General features: G+C 50.1%; 1 protein-coding gene and 1 long non-coding RNA gene across 3 annotated transcripts in view; one reads left to right on the top strand and one right to left on the bottom strand.

The window, feature by feature from the left end:
* Positions 1 to 18,850, top strand: part of PRKG1 (protein kinase cGMP-dependent 1) — a 338,166-nt gene that overhangs the window by 23,856 nt on the left and 295,460 nt on the right. The window contains exon 1 of one of the 2 annotated variants that reach the window (XM_079312517.1): positions 1,150 to 1,930. The exons of the other annotated variant lie outside the window; for it this stretch is intronic. Coding sequence (XP_079168643.1) covers positions 1,620 to 1,930 — 311 coding nt within the window. The 5' untranslated portion in view covers positions 1,150 to 1,619. Of the gene's footprint in view, positions 1 to 1,149; positions 1,931 to 18,850 lie in introns of those variants that run through there. 2 annotated transcript variants of the gene reach the window in all.
* Positions 1 to 18,850, bottom strand: part of LOC306805146 — a 408,612-nt gene that overhangs the window by 218,198 nt on the left and 171,564 nt on the right. The gene's annotated exons all lie outside the window — the stretch shown is intronic.

The raw sequence follows: 18,850 nt of genomic DNA, 5'->3' as shown, positions 1-18,850 counted from the left end.
TTTTTGCATAACCAAATTTCCCCCCTCCTTTTCATGTGTGTCTGTAAAAATTCAGGATCAAATGCATGAGGAACCTGCAAAGCCTCATATCTGTGAGCAGAGGCCAAGCCCTTTCCAGAAACAGCGTGGAGCAGGGAGCAGTTCTAATTCCTCATCCGTTCTCTTTTATAAATTTATTTTATGAAGACCAGCTGCAGGTTGAAAGGTGGAGTCAGTGTGTAACAGGAGGAAAAAAAAAAGGGCAAGAACCACAAGCAGGAGCTCAGTCCCAAAAGCAGGAGCTGGATGTGTTGCACTCCCAGCTCATGCCTGGCATGGGAGGTCTAGATACAAACACATAGGTACCACCCACCTCCAAAAAACATATTCAGGGCTGCATCCTCCTCCCTCCCCAAATCAAACTCCCCAAGAGGGAATAGAAGCAGCTGCCAAAAACCTCCGAGCATGAAACTGTGCCGGTGCCCCAGTGCTGCAGCAGCTTTTGTGAGGTTCCTGCCTCCAGCTGCACTCCGGGGCTTTCATCACTCCAGGCTGGATGATTTTATCAGGGATCCCCAAAACAGCTCACAGCCCCTTGTTTCTCCCTGGAGAGCCCAGGCTGTGCTCTCAGGGTGAGCATCGCTGGCCTTTCAGTGCCTGGCGAACAGAAGAACCCAGAACCATTTGGCACCGAGGGTTCAGCCGCTGCGGCTCGTTTGTTTGATTTTGTTATTTCTGTGTTGCAGCCCCGCGGGCTGTGTGGCAGAGGAAGGGGCCGCACAGAAAACCCGAGCGCACAAAGGAAAACCCCGCGCTCTGGGGAAGTCAGATCGGGTTCGGTACGGCAGAAACTTGACTTGGGCTTTCACGTGGGTATTTGGGCCAGGCAGAAAATCTCCCAGATTTTAAGGCAGAGTTCTTTTTTTAGTGCTTTGAAAGCCAGATGCCCTGCCTCCAGGCTTTTCTAGTGCAGACAGACTTGACCGATATTCCTAGGAAAATCTGGGTTTTTGGAGCCCGCAGCTCGCTGAGGCTCGAGGAGGAGCCATGCCAGACGCCGGCTTCTGCTTCCACTCGGAGAAGACGATAAAAACCGGCTCTTTAAAAGCAAAGTAAAAGGGAGATAAGTTCTTTACGGAGAAGTAGCACCTTGGAGCGGTGGGCAGGGAGAGAGGGGAGCGGGGCCACGGCGGCAGCGGGACGGGAGGGGAGTGTGCTGGCCTCCAGCACAGGCGGGAGCGCAGGCACCCGGAGCGGCTCCCGGGCGGCCCCCTCCCCGCTCGGCAGCCCGCGGGGCGTGGGCGGCGCGGCGGGGCCGGCGGGAGGGAGCGGGGCGAGCATGTGCATCCTCCCCGCCGCCCCTGCTCTCTCCCGCCTCCCCGCTCGCCGCCGCGGGTGTGTGTGGTGTGTGTGTGTGTCTCGGCTCCCTCGCCAGCCCGGCCTGACGCAGGCGGCTCCACATCGCCCCTGACAACACCCCGGCTCCGGAGCGCCGTGCCGGGGGTCCGGCTGCGGCGGCCCCGCGGGGCCGGGCCGAGCCCAGGGGGGCGGCGGGGGCCGGGGTGGCCCGAGCGCGGGGAGGCGGCCCCGTGGGGGGAAAGTTGCCCGGAGCGGCGAGGGCCGAGTACGGCGGCAGGACCATGGGCACTTTGCGGGATTTACAGTACGCGCTGCAGGAGAAGATCGAGGAGCTGCGGCAGCGGGATGCGCTCATCGACGAGCTGGAGCTGGAGTTGGATCAGAAGGACGAACTGATCCAGAAGCTGCAGAACGAGCTGGACAAGTACCGTTCGGTGATCCGGCCCGCCACGCAGCAGGCGCAGCAGCAGAGCGCCGGCACCTTGCAGGGCGAGCAGCGGACCAAGCGCCAGGCGATCTCGGCCGAGCCCACCGCCTTCGATATCCAGGATCTCAGCCACGTCACCCTCCCCTTCTACCCCAAGAGCCCGCAGTAAGCAGGGGTCACCCCGCCGCTCAGCCTCCCCTCTCTCCCTCATCCCGCTCCATCCCCGGCCTCGCCGCCGCCCGCCGGGCAGCGACCGGAGCGCGGCACTCCCGCACCCCGCATCCTCCCCGGGCGGCCCCGCGGGGTGGGAAAGTTGCGATGCCGGGCTTGCTGGGGGGAAGAGCGGCAGGAGTGAGCGCCGAGGTGCCGGCAGAGCGGGACCCGGGCGTCCCCGTCCCGCCGGGGTACGGGGGCAGCGGCGGGGACGCTGCTGCCGGCAGATCGAACCGGACCATGTCATGGGCACGGAGGCTTTATCGCTGCGGGAGGGGGCGAGGGAAACCTGGGGCTGGCTCTGGGACCCCGCAGGGAGACATTGCCATATGGGAAACTTGGAGCCCGGCGGGATGCGGTGCGCGGCTCTCCGGGCGGGGGCTGGTGTTTTGAGGAGGAGGGTTTGGCAGAAGCAGGAGTTTATTGCAGTGTCCCGGTGCGCCGGAGGGTGTGCGTGGGGCAGGGAAAGTTGCGGGGATCCTCAGGTGCCGGCGCGCCGGGGGATGCGCTGCCCCGCTTTCACACCTGCCGCAGATTAGGGAAATTAGAGCATCTTTATTGGGAAACGGAGCCCTCGCGGCAGCGATATCGCTCTCCCTTGCTCAGTGCCTTTTCCTGCCCAATAAATCGCCGTGCCTTTGGTTCAGCGCTCCTCGAGGGATAAAAGAGGAGGAGGGAAGAGGTGACGAGCGGGTGCTCGCTCCATGTGCGGGGCCGGGTCGCGACCTCCCCGTCGATGTACAAACCCGCCTCCCCTCCGCCGCCCGGCATCTTCCTCGTGGAATTATACCCGGGAGCGCTGGCGGATCCCTGGAGCCATCCCGGTAGCGGGGAGCGTGTGTGCTGGGTGGGCGCACACACACACACGGGGGACGGGACGGGGCGGGCGGCGTGGAACGGCACGGTGCCGGGGCTCGGGGCCCATGCCCGGGCAGCGGTGCCGGGGCTCGGGGGCCGTGCGGGGCTGGCCCCGCTCCCCGCGCAGCCTCAGCCCTTTCCCGCCGCCATGGCGGGGCCCCGCCGTCTCCAGGCAACTGCCCGCCCTCAGGGCGGCCGCCATGGCCGGGCCGCGCCGCCCGTGCCCCTCATGCCGCCCCGCCGCTTCCCAGTCCCGCTCCCGTCCCCACATTCCCCTTCCCGCCCCAACATTCCCACCGCCACGGAGATTTTGTCCTTTTAAGGCGCCTGGCCGCGCGTTCTAAAGGACGTCAGGGGAGGAACGGCGGTGGCGCGGGAAATGGCTCCCCACAGCCCCCCAGAGCGAGTAAAACACCCCAAAAAGTGCCCGCCGGGGGCTGTCAGAGGGCAGACAGGCATGGCTGGAGCCTGTAAAATCCCTCAGGGATGTGGTAAACATCCAAGGCATCCCACGGTGTTAACTTGCAATGGGAAAGCAAAACCCGAAGGCGTTGGTTTCCTTGCCCCTCGGCGCCCTCGAAGCGCAAACGGAGCTGCCACAACTCCGGGAAGCGCCACAGGTTCCAGCACAGCGAATCTACAGATTCCAGAGCGAAATATGCAGGAAGCCTGGCAAAGCCTTAGATTAACGTTTTCCAGCTGGAATTTTTAATTGCTCCTTGTGTAAATGCAGCCCTGCAGTCTGGTGTAACACTCCTCTGTGGGGGTGTTTTATCTTGATCATTCATGGCCACTATTCCTAATATGATTTATAATATTGGAGTCAGCTTGTGGATGCAGGTTGTAATTGCTCAAGTGAGACACTGCAGGAGTTTGGAGCAGCCTGGGATAGTGTTCAAAAGGCAGGTGGATGTGGCACTTAGGGAATATTGGTTAGTGGTGGCCTTGGCAGTGCTAGGAGAATGGCTGGACTTGATGATTTTAGCAGGGTTTTCCAGCCAATGTGATGCTAAAGTAGCATCTGGATTTTTTTTTTTTTTTTTTTTTTTTTTTTTTTTTTTTTTTTTTTTAGTTAGATGGTGCTGGTTTTGCTCTCCTGATCTGGCACAGGTGGCTGGTGATTGGTAGACTCAATAGTAGTAGGCAATCAGTTGGAAATGAATTATTATGAATGGTCACAGTAGATATAATACCATTAAATCTGCAGGATCTTCCCTTATACAACCCCTTCCTCATTTAGGATGCATATGGTAAAATAAAATTGCTTTTTTAGAGTTGTAAGAGTTTGAATTGCTGCTGCAGGGTTGGGCTTGCTTTGCCTCTACAATATTTTTAAAAGTGAAGCAGGACTTTGTGGGCTGACATGAGGAGCTAAAATCTATGGAGGGATGCATCAAGCCATTTTCTTCTGAGTTATGAGCGAGAGGAATTGGGCATTAGTTAGCCAGTTATTTAAAATAAGTGACTTTATTTTTCTTCCCTCCCCCTCTCTAAGGAAAAAACTTGCAAGAAGTGACCGAGTGAGAGGGCACAGGCTGGGGAGGAAGCTGGCTGGTTTTCTGTGACAGAAAAGTGCCGTGACAGATACTTTTCTCCTCTTCATCTTCCCAAATTGCTGCTGGTGTTTGTTTTTCCACACCTCTGACCTCTTGCAGGGTATATATCCTGGCTGCTAACAGCCTGCCAGCACGGAGGGAATACTGGGAGACCGAGTTTGTACCAACTGCCTTTGCAGTTAAAATGGTACAGAGCAGCCAAGCAAAGAGAAACCTTTTCAACCAGCAAGCTGCAGCTCTTCCCTTTCCCTGCCTGGTTCTTGCCATGGGAAAATACCCAGGACTTTAATTTTAACAGGCTGCTTTGTTCATGGATCAGCAACAGCTGTTTGCCTTTTTAGAAGACTGTGTAATCAGCATGTTTTCTTTTCCAGAAGGGAGGAAAAAAGAAATGTATAAGTAGAACAGAGAACAAAGCGTGGAGCTTCTGAGTGTGAAGGGCCTGATCTCTTGGCTGAGGTGGTACAAGCTCTGTTGTTAACAGAGACAGCAGCAAAGTGCTGTGTCATTTGTAAGAAATGTTGAGTAAAACAAAAAATAACTTGGTGTGGGGAGTTAACAGACTTTTGGGGAATCTGCCAAAATCCCAGAGACTCATTTCTGAGGGGAGGAGCAGCCTGTGAGTTGTATTTAAGAAGTCTGGTTTAAGAAATATAAAATTCTTGGTTGCATAGCCTTAGGGAAAGTACAACATCCATACAAGAGATTTAACAAAATCCCTGCAATGGCCAGATTGGTTCTTTGAAGGCAAATGTACACATTCTCTGGGGGCTAGAAGCGTATTTTAAGTGATCATAATAGTCATAAAACCACCAGAAATATTTGAAAAGCACTTTGTATTTAGGATGTTGGCATGAAATGCTCTTTTGGTGTTTATCAGTGCTATGTATGCTGCAGTATCCAGGAGCCATTCCTCCAAAAATTTCTGAAATGACCCAAACCCCTCTTCTCTCAACCCCCATGCTGTCCTCTCCCTACAGTAATTTGGGAGATGGTTGGTACATGATGAAACCACAGGGTGGTTGGGATGATGGGGGGAGGAACTGAGGCATGCTCCTGCAGGGATGTTTTCCTGGAATGTGGGGCAGGAGCTGTGGTGGTTCTGGTGAAGCTTCTTGCCCCGAGCAGTCAGCAGAGATGGATGCAGTGGTACAACCTTCATTTTATCTTTGGTGTCAATCCACTCTGATGTGTCCAGTGAGCAATTAATTGAACTGCATTTATCATTTGTCATGAGAGCTGTTAAATGCTGTGGTTGCTTTTGTGTGCTCTAATGTCCAATCCAGCTGAAGGTAGTTTAGGCTGATGCTCGATGGACAATAATCCATTAATGTCAGTGGGGTTTCTCGGTGCATTTGAAGGGTCAGGATTTAGGGTCAGGATTTTATCGCAATGTGCTGAGCGGTGCTGGGGCACCCCTGGTGGGGGAGGACCCTTGGTGCTGTGCAGGGCTGAGGTTTTGCTGTGGGGGTGATGCTCTCGCTGACAGAGCTGTGAACACGGGCAGGGCAGTGCTGGAGCAAGGCAGCCGAGCGTGATTGTGCCGTGTTTTGACAGGTCGGGCTCGGCGGTGGTGGCAGTGATGGGGCTCCCCTCTGCGCCTGGCTCGTGTGACTCACGCTGCGAGCGGCTTTAAAGCCTCGCCAAGTGACAAGGGGACGTTGTGACAGCTCAGCTCCTTGTGTGATACATTACAACCCTCTGAGGTTTGGGTTACTTGCAGTAGTAGGGGTGGCTGTGTGACGTTAGGCTGTTAAGCACAGAGCTACAATTTTTCTCTATTGAGGCAGTGTTTTGGGTCATCTCTCAACACGCTTGTTCAGGCTGGTGATGTTTATGCTGAGTATAAACTCCAGAGGGGTTTGACTCGAAGGAAGATGAAAAACAAATCTCCCAATAAAGCTATTAAAGCCACGTAGTTGTTTTGTCATCTTCTGTCTGGTTCTTGCTGGGATGAGTTTAATTGCAAGATAAAACATCGCTGCAATGTCAGTTATCCTTAGTTCTGTTCAACAAGCAACACAGACTTCCCTGAGTTTTTCTGCTGCTTTTGGAGATTAATTTGAGCAGTGTGGTGTCTGTAAACTGTGTTTTAAAGCAAAGTAGTTCTGTTCAGAAACTACAGTGACATTTTCTTGGTGGTTACATGCAAAACAATACTGTTCAGCAAGTACAGTAGCTCTGAGCACACTAACAGCTGGTAATTAACATAGACACTCTTTTAAATTTTAGTACAGCTCCATACTTTCATTTTCTGCAGAATTAACTATTTTCCTTTTATCTCTACTACTGGAATAATTACCTATACTTGTCTGAGCTGTGTTACATTCATTCTTAGCTGTACAAATGCTGTAGGTGGAGAGTTTTAAAGTGCTTCAACACAAAATGAGGTCCCCAGGCCACGGACACGAATTCCTTCTCTCCAGACTCCGTGAAAGCATTCCTGAGCTTCAGCATCCCATGTTCCTAAACACAGGATGTGTCTTACATTTCTGAAATAAATAATAATAATAAAAAAGCCAGGTCAGAGTTCTGAGACTGAGCAGAAATGGATGTAGCAGCACAGAATGTAGCCTGGCCAGCTGCCTCTGGAAGGATAGGGGACTCTGTGAGTCCTGAACTTGCTGAGCACCAGATGGAAAACAGGAGTTAAGGGGAAAAATTGTTTCTTTAGAGAGTTAAAAAGGACACAGTGAATTGTTACATATCAGTTTCTGTGGTTATCCTGCTTGAGCTAGATGCTGTAGGATGATAAGAGTTACTGAATACAAATATCTTTTTGGGGGAAGGGGTCCAGGAAAGCTGAGCTGGCGGTGGGTTAAACGTCACTCACTGCCATCAGTGATAGTCCTTGTTGTCTTGCTGCTGGTCTTTGCTTTTGGCTTTTCATGGGGCCCAAATGCTTGCATGTGCATCAGGATGAAGTGTAAATATTTCTGTAGATGTTTTTCATCTGCTGCTTTGCTGTTTCTAGAGGGTACGTGCAGGCAGAGAAGTGCCTGACATTCGTGTTTTGTGTAGCTTGTCTTTGTTTTGAAGGGCAGAGAGAACAGGAAAAAAACAAAAGTATTTGCTGCTGTATTGGAGTCTAAACAATAATACCTTTCTCCTCTCAGCATCTATAATAAGTGGTTTGGTAGAAGTCTGCAATCACTTGGGTATGGTGTGTGTATCCTGACATCCTGAAGGCTTGGAATTGCATCCAGGTGCTTTGGAAAAGCTGCTGTAGCCCCTGCCTGTCAGGGTTTGTGTCAGGGGAAGCTCCAGCACGTTGTGCTCCGAGCAAGAGCACAGGACCAGCGTTTTGCAAGGCTCTTGCAGCCACTGGTTTCCTTGGAAACCAGAGCCTGAGCAGGGAGAGCCAAACTTCAGCACCCGTGCCTGCTTTCCAAGTCAAAAATGGGCTGTCAGACTTTCAGAAGTCTCTGGTCTTTGGGCTGTGTTTGGGGCTTGTGCATTAGGAGCAAACTTGAAGTAGGCTATCAGTGAAAAAAAGCTCCTTGTCAGGCTGCAGCAATTCCTGCCTGGGGTGGTGCTTCTTTCCCAAAATTCCATTCTTTGATTCAGTTTGTGAGCCCATTTTTTGGAGGTGTTTCCTGTCAAACACCCCAGCTGTGTCAGGGAAGCTGCACAGCAGCTCTGAGACTTGGACTTGGTGTGGATTTAGAAATTGCCCAGGCCAGCTCGTTTTGTTCACTTGATGTTCTCTGAGCTGATGGCTGTGGGTGATGTGAGAAAGAGGAGAAATCATAACAGAGCTGCCTAGATTGATGGAAAATTAAATTCCAGTCTTGTAAATACACTTGTGTTGAATGTGAAGAGAAATATATGACATGTATGTTCACTCATGTATTTAGCACATGTAGGGGAGTACTGCATTCATGCAAATACACTTTAATTAGGAGGGAGAACAGTCTGGCTTGGTATCAGTGGAGTAGAGGCAAATTTGTACAGAACCAGCAGGGCTGTGGGAATGTATCCTGGTGTAGTGGAAGGTGCCACTGCCCATGAGCGAGGTGATTTTTAAGGTCCCTTCAAATCCTAATGTGGAAATGCTGTTGTTCTCTGTGACCAGAGAGTATCATTTTGATTCTGGAGCAGAGGACTAAATAACATGGGTGTGATGGAAATGGAGAGCCACTGTTCCCTGCCCCCAGTGGAAGTGGGTCCCTGGGATGTGTCAGTGCTTGTTAGGATTTAAAGTGCATGTTTGATGTCATTTGTGTGCAGAGATCCGGCGGCTGAGGGGAATTCATTGCTGCTCTTGGAGTCCACAGGCTAAATGAGGAAAATAACCTTCTTGGTGGGTGATATTTCTGGTGAATAGAGGAAATCAATGGCCCTGGGACTGCCAGCAGCACATCAGAGCAGTGGCCAAGCACTTCAGGAAGGTGTAGATAAAGCAAATGTGATGCAAATAGTGCCACTCAGCTGTACCTTAAGGCTCCTTGGAACTGATACCTGGCCTCAGCTATAGAGACTCTTTCCAAATCAGGGTCTTAAACTCCACAGAAATTCCTTTAGGTGAAATGGAAGGTCAGGCGTCCTGGAAATACAGAGTTAGCCTCCAGCTCTTTGCCTTGAAATTACAGCATTGCCTAAATTATTAAAGGCAGGGGGGTGTGAGAAGCTTGAGGATGGAATGGTCAGCTGGAGGGGATGAACATCCTTCAGCAGATCCTGTGTTTTGTGGTGTGGAGCACCATCCTCTTCTCCCTTTTCTTCTGAGCCCTTGGTTACTTCCCTGGGTGTCTTGTTCCTGCTATTCCTTTTGCCCAAGATTTTTCTCTCTTCCCATGGATGCTGCTTGTTCTCTTCCCTGACAATCCCAAAGCTCTTCATCCACACAGCAGTACCATCCAGCAGCATCCAGAGTTTACATCTTCATTAAAAATCAGCCTTGTTTCCTGTGTGCATCCAGAGGCAGAGAACCTCCAGTGGCTGGAGCACAAGATACCACAGGAAGCTGGATTTTCCTGCCAGTGTCTGGTGTGCCTAGGCCTTTTCTGCTCCTCACCTGCCCCATGAGCAGGCAGGAGCTACACAAGAAATTGGGAGGGGACAGAGCCGGGACAGCTGATCCCCGTTGCCCAGGGAGGATTGCACAGGGTGGAACCCTGCATTCCTGGGAATAGCTGAACACCCACCTGCCTATGGAAAACACAGAATGAATTCCTTGAGGCTTTTGCTTTACCTGTTGAACTGCCTTTATGTCAATCCATGAGTTTTTACCTTTTGCTGTTCCCATCCCAGCTGGGGGGAGGGATGTGAGTGGGTGGTGATGCTGGGGTTCCACCTCCAGCAGGAACATCTCAAAGTGTCTGTACCTCCAAAGGAATTGTGGCCCAGGGACAGGTCCTGGAGCAGGAACACCTTGAGGCATCAGCAGCTGTGCATGAGGCCATGGATAAGCTCATGGCACAGCAGGCTTATTCCTGGAGGGGCTGTGGCTGTGAGTAAATCATTCCTGGCACAGGCTCATTCCTGCAGGGCCTGTGGCTCCTAGAGAAGGCCATGCTGGAACAGGAGCACCTCAGAGTAAGTGTGGCTGTGGATAAATACACCACAGCAGCTAAACCCCTGGAGAGACTGGGTGATGGATAAGGTTCCAGCTGCAGCAGGTACATCCCTAAGGGTGTCTGGATGGTCCAAGCAGGAGCAAGGGGAGGAGTTCACTGCAATGTTCAACTTCACAGCCTGGCTCAAAGGGATGGAGACAGTAATGGATACATCCTAAAGTAGTTGTATCCTGGGATTTCACTTCCCAGGAATGACTGCAGCAGGAATCCCTTGATGGGAGCAGTGGAAGATTTCCCTGCAGTGGCAGCCCCTTCAGTGGCAGGGATTTTGAGCTGTATTGTCACAATGTCCCTCTGCACGCCCTGTGCTGGCTCAGTGGCATCCTGGGGACCTCTGTGCCCTGCCCCAGCTCCAGAGGCTCTGTGTTGCCTGTCCTTACTACAGTCCTGCCTGTGGACCAAACAATATCCAGGTGGGATAAATCCATTAGAAATGTGGGAGTGCACGTGTGCCTTGGTACAGAGCTTGTGTCTGAGTCCTGAACAGGGCTGCGCATCCAAACTGGCAGCTTATCTACAAACTAACTGTGTGTGTGTAATAGCTATTGTTTCTCCTCATGCCTCCTTGCACATTTAAGTCCTGTTCAGACAGCAGTTGCACAAAGGGGAGAACATCTCCTGCCCATCAGATCTGTGATTGCTTTCTGTTCTCCTGGGGGAAGCCTGGCTCTGTGAGGCACAGGGGGGAAGGCAAGCGTGGAGAGGAGAATGCTTTTCTCCATTAGCACTATGCCCAAACCTTGGACTGGGATGCCAGGATAGAGAGTGTAAGGCAGGCAGATCCTTCTGTTGTCCCTGAGCTTTCATTGTTTGAGGAAGCCAGAGCTGCTTGGACTGTGTTTGAAGTGTCCCTGCTCCTGCATGGAGGAGGGACACAGCTGGAACAGCTGTTCTTGCACACATCCTGGTGACATTCTGCTGCTTTCTAAGTGACTCTGAGAGGTATCTCAGAATCAGCTTGCCTTGGCAGGAAGGCTCCTATGGCCTTTTCCTGGACCAGTTCTGGCTGGATGCTGTAGCACAGTCAGGATTCCCAAGGAAATGCTAACTATCCATCGCATCTCCCTCCATTCACGTGCTGGGTTTGTGTCTGTGCCTGCAGGAGGGTCAGGATACCTGAGTACAGTGACTGCTTGTGTGTTTGTTGGGATCTGACTGCTGTTTGTTGGGATCTGGCACTGGAAAAAGTCACTTTGAGCTCTGTGAGGTGACAGACGTGATGTCTGCCTGCTTCACCTTCTGTATTGCAAGCACTGTTATCTTCCCATCAACCATCCTGCCAGGTGCTTTGTGCCTTGTCCATGACAAGGAACAAATTATCCCTTCCCTCATAAATCCCCAAGTTTTTCCCTGTAGGAGTTTGTGCAAGCAAGGATGAGAGTTAGCATGATCTAGATAGGTAAAGCAGCTCCAAAAGGGAGATCATCAATCAAATCTCCGTTCTTTGGGCTTATGCCATTACTCTTCCACAGACAAAACAGGTGTTAGGAATCTTTTCAAATGGTTTCTTAATTTGAAAGCCAAAAATAATTCAAATGGCAACTCACTAGTGTGGTGCTAAGAGCATCACTTGGGATGTACAAATCTGGGTTAGGCATTATCTTGCTATTTTCAGCTACAACTGGAGAAGCTTCCATAGGGATTGAGGCTGTTTGGTGAGGCCAAACACTTGGGACACCTGCTGGAAACAGGGCAGAGCCAGGGACATGAGTCCATGTCACTCACATGTCACCTCTGGAGCATGGTGGCTCTCCACCCTCTCCTTGCTTAGACTGAAATTCCAGCTGTGAGCTATAAAGGACTTTTTCAATGGCAGGTTTACTCTATATCCACATGGTTTTTTTTCAATGTTTTCCACCACAAAAGATTCTTGCTGTGCTCTGTGATGGGCAAGTGTTATAAGCTGGAGTCACATTATTTGTTTAAGCTGGCTGGGCACAAACATTTTGGCTGTAGGGTTCTGAAGGAGACTCCTGCCTAATAAATACAGCTGAGCAACATTCAGATGATTGTGGCAGAGTTGTTATTGATGGAAAATCCATTATTATGTAGCAAACAAAAGGTAAAGCTCAGTGAAGCTGTGCTGGCAGGGTGCAGAACTGGGAAGGGTGACTTGGGACAGCTGCCTTGGGCACTGGGGCAAAGAAGCAGCTCAGATTAACTGTGGAAAATATGGATGCTTGTGGAATGTACCCAGAATGGGATCTTCAGAGGGATTTGGAATTTTAATATATGCTGGAGGAGCTTTCTGAGGTTTAGGTGCTTCCTGGGGAGCCTTCAGCTCTGTTACCTCTCCTGATTTCCTTGGTCAGCAGCTGAAATATTTTGTGACTTTGCTCATACTGAAGAAATTATATATCATGGGGAGATAATGTTCCATGCTTATTCCAAGCTGCTTAATGGAATTTTTATCAGTTCCACTGAAGAATAGGATGCACAAAAAAGCTGCCTGGCTGTCAGGTTGTTTGCTCTCTGGCTCCTTTTGAGCTGCCTTGGCTTTCTCTGTGTAGCTCCCCAGTAAATTGATGAGAGGGACCATCCCACCCTAAATTGCAAGTGTCTGCAGCCACCAGGTGACATCAAATCCCTTCCATATAGAGGGACAGGCAGGGCAGGACTGCAGGATGCAGACCCTGAGCATCCTTTGCTGATACTTCAGGCCCATTGCTGGCACATCTCTCACTGCTCAACATCTGGTTTTTTTTTCCCCTTCCACCAACATCTGCTTGTTTTAAACCTATCTTGTGCTCAGTGTTTTCAGAAGACCTAAAAGCTGGGGTTTTTTTTTAATCTGTTTGGGCTGGGGAACCTGAGATTGCTCAGCCACAGCTACTTGGTGCCCTGACACCATTTTCTCTGGGATTGCTTTGTCGACTCAAGTGCACTTTGCTGCAATACAAACATTGAGGATAAAAGGCAGCCACCTCAGCAAATTAATGTGAAAGCACTGCAGAAGAATTGTGGACGTGTGTTTTGGTCTTTTTTATAGTCAAAATCTCTTGTTCTGCCCATGGCCTGTGCTTTTTAAGGAGTATCTGATGTGCAGAGGGCTTTTAAAAGTTAAATCAATTGTCTGTTTGTGGACTCATCTGAAGGGTAAATCAGATGCTGCATTGACAGGGATCTGCCTGTGTGGTAAAACTACAGGCAAGGTTGGATTTAAGTGAGTCTGGGAAAAAAAATCAGTCATGGATCATTTGAAACCTCTTCTGGGAGAAAAGGCAGGGAGAGCTGGGGATTCAGCCTGGACAAGAAGGCTCTGGGTGGACCTTAGAGCCCCTTCCAGTGCCTGAAGGAGTGCCAAGGCAGCTGGAGAGGGACTTGGGACAAGACACAGGGAATGGCTCCCACTGCCAGAGGGCAGGGATGGATGGGATATTGGGAAGGAATTGTTCCTGGGAGGGTGGGCAGCCCTGGCACAGGGTGCCCAGAGCAGCTGTGGCTGCCCCTGGATCCCTGGCAGTGTCCAAGGCCAGGCTGGATGGGGCTTGGAGCAACCTGGGATAGTGGAAGGTGTCCCTGCCCATGGCAGGGGGTGGAATGAGATGAGCTTCAAGGTCCCTTCCAACCCAAACCATTCTGGGATTCTGTGATTCTCTCCTAATTTTCATAGTGAAACAAGTTTTCCTCTACATGCTACGGGTGTCCAGGTGTGTAGTCCTATTACCAAAAAAGTAACAAAAAGGCAAAAAAAAAACCCCAAACCCTAAAAATGCTCTGAAGGGTTATAATGCTTTTTAAACAAGAATCTCAAAATGCCCAATCTTATTTTTGGTTACTGTCCATACTTTTCTGAGCAGCAGCCTCCATTCTGAATGCAGCTGGTTGAGAAACCTCCTTTTTAGCAGCAGCTGGGTTGTGTGGAATGAAAGAATTAATTTACCTGGTGTAGAATGAGAGAACTTAATAAACCTGGTGTGGAATGAAATAATTAAGCAGCCTGTGGCCAGCCTGGAAGAGCAGCCACCTGATGTTTGATTATCAGGGGCTTGATTCCCAGCCAGGCATGGCTGAGCTGATCTCCTTTGTGTAAGGCTGATGTGAAAAGCTCCTTCTTTAGCAGAAAACTGAATTTTCTTACCCAAGGCTCAGGAGAGTGGTCACAGGCACGTAGTGGCAGAAATTTCTGCTGAGGAACAAAAGCAAATTCCTCATCAGAGAATGTAATCAAGTGGTGATGCTGCAGCTGGTTCCTTGCAGCCTCTGCAGGCAGACAAAATAGCAATGTAGTAGAAAGAAAATGTGTGCTGAGTTAACTGGGCTATATTTAGGTGCCAAATAAACAGATTTCTGCTTTTGACCCTCCCCCTCACACCCTCAAAACTGCTTCTTGGGCTGTCTGCAAATGTCTTGGTTGTTGGTGGCTTCTGTTCCCTGCAAGAAGAGAGATGGGGGAGCAGGAGGGGAGGGACATCTGTCCTAGCTGAACATGGAAAAGATGGATGCTGGGCACACAGTCCCCATTTCCAGCCTTGTTCCATCCTCACTCCTTCCTTAGCACTGTCTGCACAGGCTGGCTGAGCTACAAAACCCTGCACCCCCCAAACTCTTCTCCATGGGGGCCCTTGGGGATTGCAAGGGGATTCAACCAGGCCAGGTGCTGGTGCTGCCCCTGGGTCAGGGCAATCCCCAAGATCAGTCCAGGGGATGAGCAGCTGGAGCAGCCCTGGAGAAGGACCTGGGGGTGCTGTGGGTGAGAGCTGGGACCCAGAACCCCCCTGTGCCCTGGGCTGAGCCCCCAGTGTGGGCAGCAGGGCAGGGGGGGATTCTGCCCCTCTGCCCCTGTGCCCAGGTGAGACCCCACCTGCAGAGCTGCCCCAGCCCTGGAACCAGCACAGGAGGGACCTGGAGCTGCTGGAGAGAGTCCAGAGGAGGCTCCAGGATGATCAGAGGGATGGAGCAGCTCTGCTGGGAGGAAAGGCTGGGAGGAAAGGCTGGGATTGTTCACCTGGAGAGGAGAAGCTTCAAGGTGACCAAACTGTGGCCTCCCAGTGCCTGAAGGAGCTGACAAGAAACAAGGAGAGAGATTCTTTAGAAGTGTTGGAGTGACAAGGAGGAATGGCTTCCCAGTGCCAGAGGGCAGGGATGGATGGGATATTGGGAAGGAATTGTTTCCTGGGAGGGTGGGCAGGCCCTGGCACAGGGTGCCCAGAGCAGCTGTGGCTGCCCCTGGATCCCTGGCAGTGTCCAAGGCCAGTCTGGATGGGGCTGGAGCAACCTGGGACAGTGGAAGGTGTCCCTGCCTGTAGCAGGAAGGGCTTTAAGGTCTCTTCCAATATGAACCATTTTGGAATTCTGTGACTGCTGTGGTCTTTTTGATCCATACAATGCAGGAGCTGAAAAATCAGCATCTTCCCTTCCATGCTGCATTTTGCATCCCATTTCCCCTTGCAGCAGGCTCTTTTCCTGGCACTGCTCTTGGGACTGATTGTACAGTTAGCCCTTTATTCGTGTGTGCATAAATTTGCCTTCTTTTAAAGGAAGCAGCTCCTGTAATCGCCTTGCCAGAACAGATTAGGAGAGGGAGTGTGCAGATCACAACACTCCTCTGCTGCCTTTGACGAAGAGAATTTCTTTAGTCTGCTTGAAGTGCTGCTTGCAGCCTCAGGGGTGGCCAGAGAGCAGTAGGAAGTTCATTTATTCCTTTATTTTCTCCTCTTCAGACGTACTTATGCTGTTCATCTGTTTTTTGCCTTCTAATTTATGACAAGATGGGGAGTTTGGGGCACCCAGTGCTGTATCTGAGGAGGAGAGAATTGTGGTCAGCACAAGGTTTGCTCTGCCCATCACTGCAGGCTTTGATCTGTCTGACTTTCAGTGCTGATGAGTTTTTCTGTCCCAGAGAATGCCTTAACTATAATTGCTTCATGAGCACGGGCACTTGGTGATTAGAAATTACTTTTCATTCCTGATTAAGTAGCAGGGCACAGTCTTTAATGAAAACAGGACACTTAAAATTCCAGTGTTCTCATTTAAGGGATGTTGATTTTCACAGGCAGGAAAGCTTTCCACAAATTTCCACCTGAAGAACAAATGTTAATGCAGACATAGGTTAATGGCAGGTTTGTTTAAAGCTTTATTTTCCTAGTAACCTGAGAGTAAATCACACAGCAATTTTTAAAATTGGGTTTATGTCTGTTAGAGGTGTGCTAATGATGTGAAGAGTTTGGAATACTTAAAGCTCAGGTTAGAAACTTTATGAGGGTTTTTCTGTTTTGTTTTGTTTTTATTTTGTTAATCTAAAGGTTTTGTGGAGCCCAGCTTGATTGCTGGGGGGCAGAGCTGGTCACTTGGGGTTTCTGCTGCTCAGCTTCCAGCTTGCAGTGCTGGGTATATCTGTCCAGAAAAATGGAATTAGAGCACCTGCAGGGAGTAATTCTGCCTGGCACTTCTTGGTGCTGCCTTTACAGACTTCTCTGAGCTGCTCTGGGTAAGAGAGTGATAACCAGCCTTGGGAGATGCCTTGCTCTGTTTCTGGTTGTGCTCTTTGATGTTGGCTCAGTGGCACAGGACAGCCCTCAGCTCTCAGCCACCACCAGCCCAGGGTGAGATCATCAAACACACAAACCCATCAAGAATTCAGGTTCCTGTGCAGGTTCAGCTGAGGAGTGTCTGTGCACTGTGCTTTCAGTGCAAGGCACATTGTTCAGCTGGGAATGCTGTGACTGGGATGGGCTTTGATGGGATTTCTGTGTTTGCTCCTTGGCTTGCTGTGTTCCTGGGGGCTTTGTGCAGTGCCAGCAGCTCCACAGGTACTGTCACCTCGGATTTAAGCTGTCTGCCCTATTTTGCTGTGCCGTAATCACCACTCTGACCACTAAAAACCTGTTTATTTAAGTGGATATATAAGTGGATAAAGATTAAACCAGTCTGCTGCTCCTCACAGAACTGAGAGGGGTTTGAGCATTGGCAGCTCTTGAATCCTTGTCTGACCTCATGTGAAATTCATCTGGAAGTGGCAGTCCTTCAGGACATCATTCCAGTACAGGAAGATGGCAGATATGTCTGAAGGCAATGGTTTTGTCCAGGTTAAGCCTCTTAAACCTTGTGTAAGCCCCTCCTCAGCCCCAGCCCCCTTTGCTGTTCCTGGCAGCTTTTCTCCCTGCCCAAGATAATGCCAGGCTTTTTCCTGGTGTGACAGCCAAGCAGGATTTATGGCTGTGGCTTATCCAAACAACCTGTAAAAGTGTTAGAGAGTGTTTAAAAAATAATAGTTGTTATAATTCAAGTGAGGAACAAACACTTGCATTCTCCTCTGTGTGCACAGACCTTAACTGAGAATGGAGGGGGGAAGAGATGTTATTGGGAGAAATTTCTTTTTCTCTCTGAAAGGGGCTGTTTAAATGAAATATTCTGTTTTAATAACACAGAGATGTTAAGGCTCCACAGACTGCACACAATTTACTTGACCTTTATAAATAGAACAGCCTTGTCTCTCTATTGGAAAACAAAACAAAAACCCCCCCCCCAAAACCCTGAAAGCAGCATGCAGATTTATTAACCAGCACAGAAAAGAATTGTTAGATTTTATTCCTTGAGCAGGAAGGCAATTTGTCCAAGTAGGATTTGGAGAGAATAGCATCACATACACCACCTTTTTGGGATGGCTCCCAAAAACAAAAAGAAAATAGCAGATCCATGAAACTAGCAGGTGGAAAGTGTTGTATTCCTGAGGTCTCCTGCAAGAGTTACAGTTTGGGAGGAAGGAAATGCTGGGATGGTTGAGCACCTTGTGAGGTTTGCCTCAAACCATGCCAGGAGAGGTTTAGGTTAGATACAGACAAAACTTCTCCATGGAAACTGTGGAAGGGGATGCTTGGGGGTGCTGGAGTCCCCATTCCTGGAGATGTCCAAGGAAGGCCTGGACGTGGCACTTGGGGACATTTGGTGAATGTGGTGGTGTGGGGCTGATGGTTGGACTCAATCTTAGAGGGCTTTTCCAGCCTCAGTGGTTCTGTGATGGGAAGTGAAATCTGCCAGCTGCTGGAATCACACACTGGAGAGGAAAAAGCCATGGGAATTTAAATCTTAATGTTGTATTTAGCACTCATTTAAGAACCACTGTACCTAAAGGACATTGGGGCTACAGGTTTTAAAGACCTGGCAATTTTATTCTTGGAATAGATAGGGAAAATAATGGAATTTCTAGGGTTGGAAGCCCATCCAGTGCCACTCCTGCCATGGCAGGGACACCTTTCACTATCCCAGGCTGCTCCAAGCCCCATCCAGCCTGGCCTTGGACACTGCCAGGGATCCAGGGGCAGCCACAGCTGCTCTAGGCAGGGATTCACCAGCTTCCTTCCCAATACCCCATCTAACCTTATCCTCTGGCAGTGGGAAACCATTCCCCCTTATCTGGCATTACAAAGTGGGTCTGAGCAAGCAAGAATGTCCCAGTTCCCTTAGAAGAAGATTCCTCTCCTTAGTGTTCCATAATGGAGAATCCCAGGAGTTCCCATTCCTGGAGGGAAACTGTCTTGTAGGGACACCATTAAAATACTTGTCCAAAATCTGCCTGTGCATCCCAGCTGCCTGAAATGCTTTGTTATGTGAGCAGAGGTGTAGAAAGTGTATCTTTGTGGGAGAAATAGGGGTAAATAAACTGAATTCCATTGGAAATAAGGGATTTTTCAAACCTGCTGCAAAAGGAGATATGGAAGTGCAGGCCCCAGGATGAAGAACAACCACACAGGGTTTGGCTGCTTTTCTTTGGGTTTGAGTTTTCCATTTAGCTCTGGCTGCTGTTGCTGTTTGGGAGAACAGGCTGAATTTAGATTTTATAAAAGAATGCTCAAAGTTGTGCTGTTTTCTCATTGACTTGAAAGGCTGGGATGTTACTTTCATTAAACTCACTAAAGGAAGGTGTGTTTTCCAAGAAT

This window comes from Erithacus rubecula (genome assembly GCF_903797595.1).
Source record: "Erithacus rubecula genome assembly, chromosome: 9".
In the NCBI taxonomy this organism is placed as follows: domain Eukaryota; kingdom Metazoa; phylum Chordata; class Aves; order Passeriformes; family Muscicapidae; genus Erithacus; species Erithacus rubecula.
The sequence above is the reverse complement of the archived record's forward strand: the minus strand, read 5'-3'. Positions and strand labels throughout refer to the sequence as shown.